This window comes from Dama dama, chromosome 26, assembly GCF_033118175.1.
Source record: "Dama dama isolate Ldn47 chromosome 26, ASM3311817v1, whole genome shotgun sequence".
Classification (NCBI taxonomy): domain Eukaryota; kingdom Metazoa; phylum Chordata; class Mammalia; order Artiodactyla; family Cervidae; genus Dama; species Dama dama.
This window is the reverse complement of record NC_083706.1, coordinates 35,518,336-35,530,846: the sequence shown is the minus strand read 5'-3', so window position 1 is coordinate 35,530,846 and position 12,511 is coordinate 35,518,336. Positions and strand designations below refer to the sequence as shown.

General features: G+C 39.6%; 1 protein-coding gene across 1 annotated transcript in view; it reads right to left on the bottom strand.

The window, feature by feature from the left end:
• Nucleotides 1–6,843, bottom strand: part of PHACTR2 (phosphatase and actin regulator 2) — a 214,523-nt gene extending 207,680 nt beyond the window's left edge. Inside the window, exon 1 of the mRNA XM_061130307.1 lies at nt 6,816–6,843. Coding sequence (XP_060986290.1) covers nt 6,816–6,828 — 13 coding nt within the window. The 5' untranslated portion in view covers nt 6,829–6,843. The remainder of the gene's footprint in view (nt 1–6,815) is intronic.
• Between the last annotated feature and the right edge of the window lie 5,668 nt (nt 6,844–12,511).

Below are 12,511 nucleotides of genomic sequence, written 5' to 3'. Positions count from 1 at the left end.
TTGTTATATATGTTCTTGATATCTGACTTATAAAGCAGAACTCTGAAATTAACTTTTTACATATAAAATCCCCGTCATCAATCTTTAATAATTCATGTGAAATGTTAGTTTGGATAAATAAAATCTGCACATTGCTCCTAATCTCATAGATGTAATTGAATCCCACTCATTTCCAAAACAGGTTTGAGTCCTAGCTCCCTTTCCTTCCTTGTTTCATCTGATAGTGATGTTAACGAGCAGAGAAGTGCCGCAAAGCCTAGAAACAAGGAACAAGAAGAGAAATCCTGGACAGAGCTGACTCAAATATTTAATTTCTAAAGAATCAAGCATCGATATTTATACAAGTGAATAGTTTGCTACTTCCTTCAAATGACTTCTATATTGGGAAACTGGAAGTTGAGAAGAATTCAGTTAAGAATAAGATGATAATTGACAGCAAAAATGAGAATGAAGGAAATTTAACAGTGATCCTCAAATCTGAGTTATACACTTTGCAACTAGGCATCCCCAGGAGAACCTATAGTTAATACAACTGAGAAATGCTGCCATTTGTATTCCATCTCGGGAATTCACAATATATAATAGCACAGGCTAGAATTTACATGTCCATTTTACTAGCATGTTTAAAAATCTGCTTAACATTGTTAAACTCAGCAATTCCCAAAACTGTCCAAATACTAAATTCTGTGTTTCTGCATGTGGTTGTGAGCACAGGAAGGGGAAGGGGTGAGACTTTATTAATATTCTGTGGAATTAATAAGCAATGTCATATAATTTAGAAAATGTTAGATTATTGATTTCTCCTGTCTGCCACCAAAATGTATCCTTGCTGGTTCTTTGTGTTTTTTCTTCACCCAAGAAAACCATTTGATGAGAATTCCTGTTTTATCTTATAGATATAGAAATATTAGAATTTGTTTTGCCTTTGGAAAGATGAGTGGTTGCAAAGGAAACAAACTCTCAGAACTAATATCAGTGATCTGAAAAACAAAAAACTAAAACAAAACCCAAAACTTTGTTTTAGAAACAAAGACTTTGTTCTGCTTCTGCCAAGAAACTCTTAAACCAAATCTGCCAGTTCATTCTCGAGAGGCCAAAGTTATTGTACAATTAGAGTTAAAAACTACTAAAATGACTCTTTTAGAGTACTTTTATGTTTTAACACAAATCTATTTTTCCATTTGGCATTTTTGTTTTAAAGGACAGGAATTTCTATAATAATATTGGCATTTTGCAAACAGATGTTCCAAAAAGCAGATTACTTATATTTTAATCTCTCCCTTAGAAATAAGTCTTTATATGAATCCTGGGTGCTCTTAGAAATATTTATTTGATAAACTATGAAATGCTAAATACCACCATAAATCATGATAAATTCAAAGGAAAATGCTATAAGTTTTATAGCTAATAAAATGTTCAATCAGATGGTAAAGAATCTGCCTGCAATGCAGAAGACCCAGCTTCAGTCCTTGGGTTGGGAAGATCCTCTGCAGAAGGGAATGGCCACCCACTCCAGTATTCTTGCCTGGAAAATTCCATGGACAGGGGAGCCTGGAGGGCTACAGTTCATGGGGTAGCAAAGAGTAGGACACGACTGAGCAACTAACACTTATATCAAGAGCATTTCAGAGAAGAAGAATGAATTTCTTTTTTAATTAAAAAGGAAATATGTTCTATTTTTTATTGTTTGTTCCCCTACATCAAGGTTGATAATCAAAGAATCCACTCACAAGTACATATATAAGTGCATATTATATTGTGCTATGCTTAGTCGCTCAGTCGTGTCTGACTCTTTGTGATCCCATGGACTGTAGCCTGCCAAGCTCCTCTGTCCATGAGGATTTTCCAGGCAAGAATACTGGAGTGGGTTGCCATGCCCTCCTCCAAAGGATGTTCCCAACCCAGTGATCAAACCCAGGTCTCCCGCATTGCAGGCAGATTCTTTACCATCTAAGCCACCAGAGAAGCCCAAGAATACTGGAGTGGGTAAGCCTCACCCTTCTCCAGGGGATCTTCCCAACCCAGGAATTGAACAGGGGCCTCCTGCCTTATAGGTGGATTCTTCACCAGCTGAGCTACCAGGGAAGCACATATATTGCATCATATATATGCATACATAATATGTAGATATATATATGTATATAACATTGTATTTCTAAAAAGTGTCATGGTTAACAGAATTATAAATACTAAGACAAGACATCATTAAAGCAGGGGATTAGAGGGGAAAGTTTTAACTGCACCAGATAGTTTTCAAACAGCCAAATGTCCTAGAAAGCATTCATCTTAAAACAAATTAATTCACATAAATATTTGCTCCATTAGGTAACCTGCATCACCTTCTTCAGTTCTTCAGGAACTTAGTGATAACAGGCTGAGTGTAAAGGTAAATTCTCCTACGGAAGTTTTGAACCAGTTAGAAATGAAATGTCTTTGTGCCTACATTTTCTTATATAACAGCCTGGCCTTTACCTAAATTATTTCAGTGCTTAGGGGTATGTTTCTCTGGGCCTGGTCTTATCTCCATCTGTGTTGAAAAGATTTTCGAGAAGCATTTGAAAATCTCCTTTTTCTCTACTATACCACAGGGTCTCCCACAAGATGTGTGGAGAAAAAACAGGAAAGCATCAGTTGCTCTCGGGTTCACTAGGCTGAACTAAACAAAGCATATGCAAAATAGAAAAGATTTTAAATTGGCAGTAAAAAACAAGCAAATAATCCTGCATTATCTCAAATCCACGCTTAGTAAGGAATTATGTATGTGTGTATGTGTACATACACCTTTGATTGTATTAAAAAGTCATCATAAACAGTTACTAAGACTAGTGGTTCACACAGAGGTGTTTCAAACCCAACAATTTCAAGATGGAACTCATTATTTTTCCCTTAAAATTCCTCTTGTGTTCCTACAGTACAGAACTATGGCTTAGTTTCTCAAAACTAGAATCCTCAGAGATTTTCTAGTTCTGCCTGCCCTATCCACTCATCACACTCTACTGATCTGTACCCAGGCCATCCCTCAATCCCACCCCCATGGCACCACTCACATCAATTTCCAGTCACACTCTTGGGACAGCCACCCGACTGGCCTCTGCTACAACTGCCGCTTTTCCACACCACCACTGCGCTGCTAGAGCCGCTCTTCTAGAGCATTTATTTGTTCATCAAGCAGCCCTGCTTCAGTTTTTCTGATGGTTGTTTCAACAGCCAACATGCATTCAACATTGCCGTAATCCAGCCATTGTTAACAAAACCTTTACATGTGTTACCTTATTTTTCTTCATGACAATCCTATGTGATGGACACAATTATTATTGGCACTTACAGATGAGCAAATCAATGCACACAGAATTTATATAGCTTGTTCATGGTCACTGGGAGAGCAGACGGCAGAACCAACGTCCATCTCAGATTATCAGACACTCCTGACGGCTCAATTATAAACCTTCCTTCAATCTGGTTCCCAAACAACCCTCCAGGCTTTTTTGCAAGGAGATCATAGACTACGAACCTCTCACATTCAGGGATTGTACATTAAGGATCAGAAGCCCTTCAGCCACTGAAAAGGACGTAAGATGAGGGCTTAGGGCTCTCGGCCACCTGCCCTCCAAATGAGTGTGCCTCTTTCGACACACATGGTCACAGAAATATCTCGATTCCAAGCAAGGAAAAATTAGTTCACACGTGCTGCAGAACTTCTTATACTACTCTGCCCCCGCAGAATGCAGAATCAGATTTCAAGCCATTGCTTTTCAGAGGTTAATCACACACGACTAATCAGCTTTGCCTCAGCATCTCTCTCTACAACTCATTCATTCATTCATGACAGTCATTTGATGAAGGCCAGGCAGAGAGGAAGCCAAGGAACACAAGTGCAGGGACAGAGCAATGTGGACTGAAGATGTGATCACAGGCTTGTTTTTATAAAAACGACCATCCATCTGAGTTGTTACAGAATTTACATGAAGAGATAGTCATATGAAAAGGAAAAAAAGAAGAAAAGGTTAGATATTGTTAAGGCTGCCCTGACATATTCCACATACACTGTTTGATAAATATTTTATTGTTATTCCAGGAAAAGCTTTTAAAGGAATACATAAGCCAGCAATTATGGGGAAGGGATGTCTCCTTCTCAGAGATAGTAGGAATGTCAGTTCTTGCTGCTGAGGAGAGGGTGAACACACTCACCCCTGGCAGACTTGCTGAAATGAACATTTATTCATCGAAAGAGCCAGAAGTCCCAGGCAGCCATCCTTTCATATTTGTTAATTATAGAAAAAAAAAAAAAACACACAAATATCTCTAATGCAGCCTCTGTGTGATCTGAATAAATCAGAGGCACTCAGCTCATATGTAGTAATTGTTGCGCTTTTTTTCTAACAATTATCCAAATCCCAACACAGAAAGCCTTTCTGGAAGAAAGCCTGACTCCTTAGAGCTGATGGTCCAATCGACAGGACTGGTGTTCAGCTCTTAACTGCTGGCCTCTGTAATCAGGGCCTGAACCCATCTCTGATGGGAAAAATTTAGGCAGACAACATCATTATCTTGTTTAAATTAAATGGGAGAAATTGCAGTATTCCAAGTTAATTGGGTATTTTGGTATGATGTTAAAGATATTTTGAGAGTTTTTTCTTTTTGGCCGCTTACCAGTACCATCTCAAATGCCTTCCTTATAGTCAATACAATTTATTGAAAGGGGGTGTGTGTGTGAGAGAGAGAGAGAGAGAATTGAATGTTCACATTGCCCTCCTATAAGACAGGCTGCTTACATCATCGTGAAATTACCAAGAAAAATGATCAGTAGCAGCCAATTCACCATTATAAGAAAGAAGTTATTTCTGAAATATTTAAAAAATGTTACTTAAAATCCTGTTATTCCACTCATAGGTATACATATCCAAATCTGAGATTCCACCTAAAATTTGAAATGATATAGAAATTGCTGCTTTAAAAGCCACTTGACACAGTGCATAAATTTCTTAAACGTGTCAGGAGCAGAGGTATTTTATGAATGGCATTTAAAACCATAATGAAGTATAAAACTGTGACAACACTTATCCTCCTAAGCTATGGTTAGCCAAAAAGTAAATCATAACCTTTAGCAAATTTTTAAACCTACAAAAAGTCTGCTACAGTAGTTTCTTTCTTTTTCGTAAATGGCCTTTAAATAAATATATGAGTCAGTTAAGAAAAGCATTTGCTTGAATTAAAGTGATAATTCTGCCAGGACATCAGTATAATTAATCGTGGGTGGCAGGAGTTTTAAACGAGGCTAAATTAGGGATTTTGGTTTATTTATTTATTTTTTACTCACTCTCCTGCTGTAACTAGAAAAGCTCTTGGTTGATCTTGAAATTGTGACTTGTCATGGAATATCATATCTATATGCTTTTATGATAAGCACTATGGCAAATTTTTTCATGATCAAGATGGGGGAAGAATGCATACGCACCAACCCAGGCTCTTCCTCACTACTACTACTACTATTACTACCGCTACTACACACAGGCGCGCGCACACACACGCGCACACACGCGCGCACACACGCGCGCACACACACACACGCACACACACGCACACACGCGCACACGCACACACACACGCACGCACACGCGCACACACACGCACGCACGCACGCACACACACGCACACACACACACACACACCCTAATATGTGTTTCTTTCACAACCCTCAATGTTCATCCCAAATAATGTAGTGTCCCAATTTATTTCCATGCTTTCCATGTCAAATACAAAATTATCTTAGTCACAGAGTTTTACTCCTGGTAAGTGATTTCACAAAAGACCTCAAAACACTCTGTCTTCAAAATTTCTGCTTGCCTGCAATACCTGCGCCAAGCCCTGAAACAGCTACATTTCATAAACAAACATGTTTTCCAAAAAAATGGGGGGGGGGGTGTCTTACTGTGTACAATGTGTCTTACATGGTGTATTATTCTCTTAGCAGAGCCGACCGCATCTCAGGAGCTATAGGCGTTGCTGTAAAACGGCCACCAGCAGAGGAACTGAACTAATACCCTTCAGGAGGCAGAGGATCCATAACACAGTTGGGAGAATTCTGCCTTAAGTATCAGTAACCCTGAAATAGGAAGTAATCCCATAGTGTCTATCATCTAAAAGTTCAATATAGCAAAGGCAAGAGAAAAAGTTCTGTCTGAGAAGCAGTTTTATGCTAATCACTTGATTGGCATTAGAATACTTCTGAAGTCATGCATGTCTAGCTGTCAAGTAAAGACGTTAAAAACCAACACATTATTAAAAGGTGCGTGATGCTTGTACTCTGAATTTAAAATATCGGACGATCCTCAGACATTTCCTATATTGCATCTAACATGAAGACTAAGCATCGGACACAAGAATTCTTCTGCTGTGACGCTCTACATCTTGTAACAGTGAAAAAACATTTTTGTTCGGCTCATTAACACCATCTACCTTTTTTGCCCCCACCTCCTGCCCTTAGTACTAGTTTTATCATTCACTACATGCCCTTTTCACCCACTGTTCTGAGCACAAAAGAATCAAATAGCACACAAGCCTGCAGCCGAAATAACAGTGCAGTCTTCCAAAAGGTGAATGTGGAATTACAATCCGCGTTCCCAATTCCTGAACTTGAAAGCAAACACTAATTGCCTTGTGGACAATGCAGCAGGGTTAATGCATTGTATAGCTCCCAGTCTTGAACCTTTCAGGGCAGAATAAGACCCCCAAATAGGCAAACCTTCCTCAGCAAAGGATGGAGACAGCAAACGAGCCCCAGAGGCTGTGAAGAAGGACATGCTTGCTTTACCTACCGGCATTGTCCATGTCTCAGGAGGGACGAGTTCTGGAGCCTGGCAGCTAGGAAGCCCGGCTCCTCTCCTGGCTAACGAAGCACCCTGCCCTTCTGCTGATGATCAGTCCTTGCTGGCACACAGACCACACTTCATGCACTGTCTGCTGGAGACACCGCCAGGAAATTTATATCTCCAAGGATGACAAACAGCCATTAGCTCCATTACGGGCTGATTAAGAGCGACCCAGCCTATCAAGTAGGGACTTGAATCCACTGGGGTTTTCACCTCTGTTCCAAGCAAGGGAGGGGAAAAAAAAAAAAAATCACTGCAATGTGGAGTGTATTGCACATTTCTGAAAAGCAGTGTACATGCTACGCAGAGCACAGTGCTTTTCCAAAAGATGCTAGAGCAAACGTGAATAGGAAGGGGCACAGATAATTAAAAGGTAAAAAGAAATCTTTAAAAAAAAAATGCAATAAATTATCCTTCGTGGGGGACTACTCTAAACGTGGTCCAGCCTTTATCACTGACATCACTGGATGACTGGGCAACTTTCCCATTTAGAATTTTAAAGTTTATTTTCGGTTATTGTTGCTGTGGGGGGTGGGCAAGGAACAGCAGATCCAGCATTCTAAAATAAAGGCTATCTGTAATATTTCTGCTCTGCATACGTGCTAATAAGGTAAGTATTTTCATTTCATTTTGGTTATGTTTTCGTGTTCCTATTTCCGGTCAGAATTTCTGCCCACCTGTGTTAACAGAGAAATTCAAAGGGATCTCCCTAAATGTCACTAACAACAGAAGAAATAATTGTCAAAAGATGCCAGGGGAATCCTACAGTCTGTTACAATCTGTAGCCATCAAAGTAATAGAAATTTGACGATCAAGAAAAATGCAGTTACTAACACAAGAAAGTCCATCTCATTCCTTTTCTTTAATTAGGCTACATAAAGATGACCCTCAAAGCCACCAGACACGGCACTGCTTCCTCCAGGGTCAAGGCCTAAAATGGACAGAGTGCTGAAGCAATCACGGACCATGCCCTGCGGCTGTTATATTAGAATCTGGGGAGAGCACAATTCTGTTTACTGTATTTTCTCAGCTATAGGAAAAAACTAGAATGGCCTCATTTAACCTATGAAACAATGACTCCATAGTATAGTAAGGCTCTACAGGTTTTTTATTTTCACAAGTTTTCAAAAAGCAGTTGGAGTGTTATCAAACCCCCTGTATTGTTAAATTTTAAAAAGCAATTCATTTATTTAGTATTTCTTGATGCCACTGGAATTCCTAGCAACAAACAAGTTGCAAATTATTTACCATCTGGGCTTCTATTTCCACAGTTTCTAAGTATTTTTGTTTTTAATGTCACCAAACTTACTTATAGATTTGAGGTTTCTGTACTGTTTAGGCGATATACTTCATTTGTGATAGAACATATATTTGCCTCAAAGAAAAGCTGCATTTCTCAGTGATTTTGCCCTGAGATTTTTATCCCCTTTATTTTAATTCTGTCACACTAATTGGAGGATATATCACTAGATTAATTTCAGAGAACCATTCTTCATATGTTTTTGAAAATTGCTTTGATCCCAGAAGACTCAAATCACTGTGGCTTCCATAACTCATCTACCTGCCCTGATTAAGACTGTCAACTATCCAGAATGAGTGTTGTCTGTAGAAAATCTAGGGCAAACTAACCATTAAAAAAAGAAGAAGAGTTAGGGAAATACAAAAGCTAAACGAGAGAGAAGGTATATTACGAAGATTGAGATTTTGGTAAGGAATAGCTCAGAAGTGTCATCTATTCGTCATGCATGCTAACTGATAGGAATATATTCATATTAACTCTCAGGCTTCCCTGGTGGCCCAGTGGGAAAGAATCTGCCTGAAATGCAAAAGATGTGGGTTCAATCCCTTGATCGGGAATATCCCCTGGGGCAGGAAATGGCAACCCACTCCTGTATTCTTGCCTGGGCATTCTTGCATGGACAGAGAAACCTGGAGGGCTGCAGTCCATGGGGTCACAAAAGAGTGGGAGACAACTTAGGAACCAAACAACAACAATGTATAAACATATAAGTATGGACAACTTAATCACTTTGCTATATACCCGACACTAGCACAACACGATAACTCAACTGTACTTCATTGAAAAATAAATTTTTTTTTAAAGTTCGTTTTGTTGGTTATTTGAAAAACACTTTTTCTTGTAAACACTGATTAGGTTCCAAGAACAGACTATTAAACTCTGTTTAGCTCATAATGTGGTTTACATAAGATCCCACAATCTCTTATACACAATGATAAAGTCCAGAAGGTTCTGAAAATCTTAATTTTTTTTAAAGTTTGGCTCCAAAATGCATTTGGGGTCACAACTGACTGGGCTATTTAAAAACTTCACAAACCCCACTTAGAGTGAATAACATATTTTGCTTCAGAAAATTTAATGTTACAGGTATGGCAATCTGTCCAGACTGTGCTGGGGATGATATATAATATATAACATACATTATATTCATTCTCCTACCTTTTTAAAATGTAAAAATTTTGAATTCAGAAACACACCTGATTCCAAGGGTTTCAGATGAGGAACTATGGTCCTTCACTACATTTTTGCAATTTAAAATAGTAGAAAATAACCTTTTCTACTATTTTACTCCAGGATCATCTTCCTTATTTAGGAGCTCACAATCTCCCTCCCTCACCTGCTAAGTGCTTGATCCTCTCTAACTACTGATGTCATAAGAGATAAACAAGGGACAAGCAACATAGAAAGATGTCAAGAAATAATGAAACTAACGTTGCATGACTATTAAGAATCAGGCCAATAGGGAAGTCTGGGGGAATACATGTGTACATATGGCTGAGTCTCTTTGCTATCCACCTGAAACTATCATGATATTGTTAACCAGCTATACTCCAATATAAAATAAAAAATTAAAACCGAAAACAAACAAAACAAAAAAACCAATCAGGCCATTTAAAAACTGCACCAATTGCTAACAACTCATCAGCTTCAGGTATCCCTGCTCTTGCCATCAGTACACAACTTCCCTGACCCAGAATCAGAAGATGCCAGCATAACAATGGAAAAGCACGGTGAATGGAACATTTTCCTCAAGCTCCAGAGAGAACCCAGTCACTCCACTCATTTAATTCAGACCCACAAATAATATGTTCTAGTTGGGAAACGCCCGAATACAAAGCAGGCCCTTTCTAATGGTCCTGAAGATACTGTATGGCATAGTAGCAGCATCAAAAGGAGTAACGCTATACATCAGGTTTTAAGATAGATTTAGTTCCTGTTTTTATTAACTGTCCCATTGTCTCTATTCCTCAGCTTTCTTAGCATCAGACTTATTTGTTTGAGGCCAGTGGTAATCTGGAGTACCTGCATCCAAAAAAAAAAAAAAAAAAAAAAAACCCAACAACAAAGCCCACCCTCCTTGCTTTCCCACTTGCAGAAAGAAGGTTATAGCCTACTGGCAGGGTTTTCTAAGAACTGTTTGCCTGAGATGGGTTGGGAGGTATTTGTGACTCCAGGCCTGGACAGACGAGGTAGCAGGAGCAAGGCCACCAATGGTGTCTAGCACCTTCAAATGTATCGCCAAGCATCTGGTGATCACCTGGCTAGTATCACATCTTTGGCAAGAACACAGAACAAGCTTCCCTGGTGGCTCAGTGGTAAAGATTCCACCTGCTGATGCTGGAGACACGAGTTCGATCCCTGGCCTGGGAAGATCCCACAAGCCATGGAACAGTGAAGTCCGTGCGCCACCGCTCTGAGCTGGTGCAGAGTCAGAGCTCCATAGCAGGAAAAGCCGCCACAAAGAGAAGCCTGCATACCACAACTAGAGAAAAGCCTGTCCAGCAACAGAGCCCAGCACAGCCAAAAATAAATAAATACAATTGTTTTAAAACCAAACAAAACTCTATTAGCATCTCTCTGTTTCCATTTCAAAGCTGTCTTGGCTTCCCAGAGAAGTTCTCTTTATTTGAAATTATTTCTTCACCCGTCACCCAGTTTTATTGAGATATCATTGATAAAGCACTTAGTTTACGATGTACAGCATAACGCTACGCTGTGCTTATTCGCTCAGTCATGTCCAACTCTTTGCAACACCCCATGGACTGTAACCCACCAGGCTCCTCTGTCCATGCGGATTCTCCAGGCAAGAATACTGGAGTGCGTTGCCTTGCCCTTCTCCAGGGGATCTTCCTAACTCAGAGATCAGACCTAGGTCTCCCGCATTGCAGGCAGGTTCTTTACCATCTGAGCCCCCAGGGAAGCCCACAGAATAATGACCTACACATATTGCAAAAGGATTGTCACAATAAGTTTAACACCCATAATCTCATATAGATACAAAAGAAAAAAAAATGTTTTTCCTGTGATAAGAACTTGTGATCCACTCTCTTACAACTTTCAAATACACCACACAGCCAGATTAATTATAGTCAAAGATTGTACTTTCCCTCCCAGGACTTACTTATCTTATAACTGAAAGTTTGTACCTTTCACATTGTTTCATATTATTTCTCAACTTTCCTAGCAGGTGCTTTCATGTGTTGGGGACGTAGGGAAGAAATGGTGTCAACCACACTCTACTTCTTCTGACTGGAATGTGAGCCCAGGTGTACCAAGAGCTGTCCAAATAATGACAGTGCAGAACTAGAAGCAGAAAGTCTTTTCCAGGAGGTGTAATAACTCCAGAACTATAGGCTTCAAATATGCTTTGGCTTTCAGGACTAATTGGGATCCTTCTCTATAACGTTAAACTTTGTTCCTTAGAACAGAAGAATTGGAGAAGAAATTTCCCAGGTCGTAATGCTGCTTGGCTCAGCAGATCTCTGGGACACCGTGGTCAGCCTGTCATCTCTTGATTCATTCAAAGAAAGAAGTACTGAAATATCAACTACCAATTAGGAAACAGTCAAGCTTGCTTCCAGTCCCTACTGGAAATCTGTTCTGAAAAGATTCTTGCCACTGCTCTGACAAGAACAGCTGTGGGACACAGATAGTTTTGATGAATAAAATGCTTGGATTTATAACTCTCCTAATAAGTACTAAACCCAATCCCTGAACTATTAAAAAAAAAAAAAGTTCATAGGATGAAGTTCTGCAACAGATATTATTTCCAGGAAGATTTGGGCAGAAAAACACTAGACATTTATCTAATGTTACATTATCTGGATTTTAGGACGATATTTACTTGACACACATATTTTTTTTATTATTCCTAACCATTCTCCTTTAGAGATTTCTCTTCTATTGTAAGGTGAGGGTGTGGGGAGGGGTCTTCTGAATGACTTGTTACCTTTCGCTTTTCCTTCCTTATACATGATCCTTAGATTATGACTTCCATTCACACAAACTTTAATAACATCTAAATGCAGAGGACAGGGAACTTTTCAACAAACTTAGAACTTCAGCTGGCATCTAGACCTTGATGAGCAATAGCTGTTGTTATTCAGTTGCTAAGTCATGTCTGACTCTGCAACCCCATGGACTGCAGCACGCCAGTCTTCCTATCCTTCACTGCCCCCTGGAGTTTGCTCAAACTCATGTCCATTGAGTCGGTGATGCCATCCAGTCATCTCATTCTCTGTTGCCCCCTTCTCCTGCTGCCATCAATCTTTCCCAGCATCGAGTCTTTTCCAGTGAGTCAGCTCTTCACATCAGGTAGCCAAAGGATTGGAGCTTCGGCTTC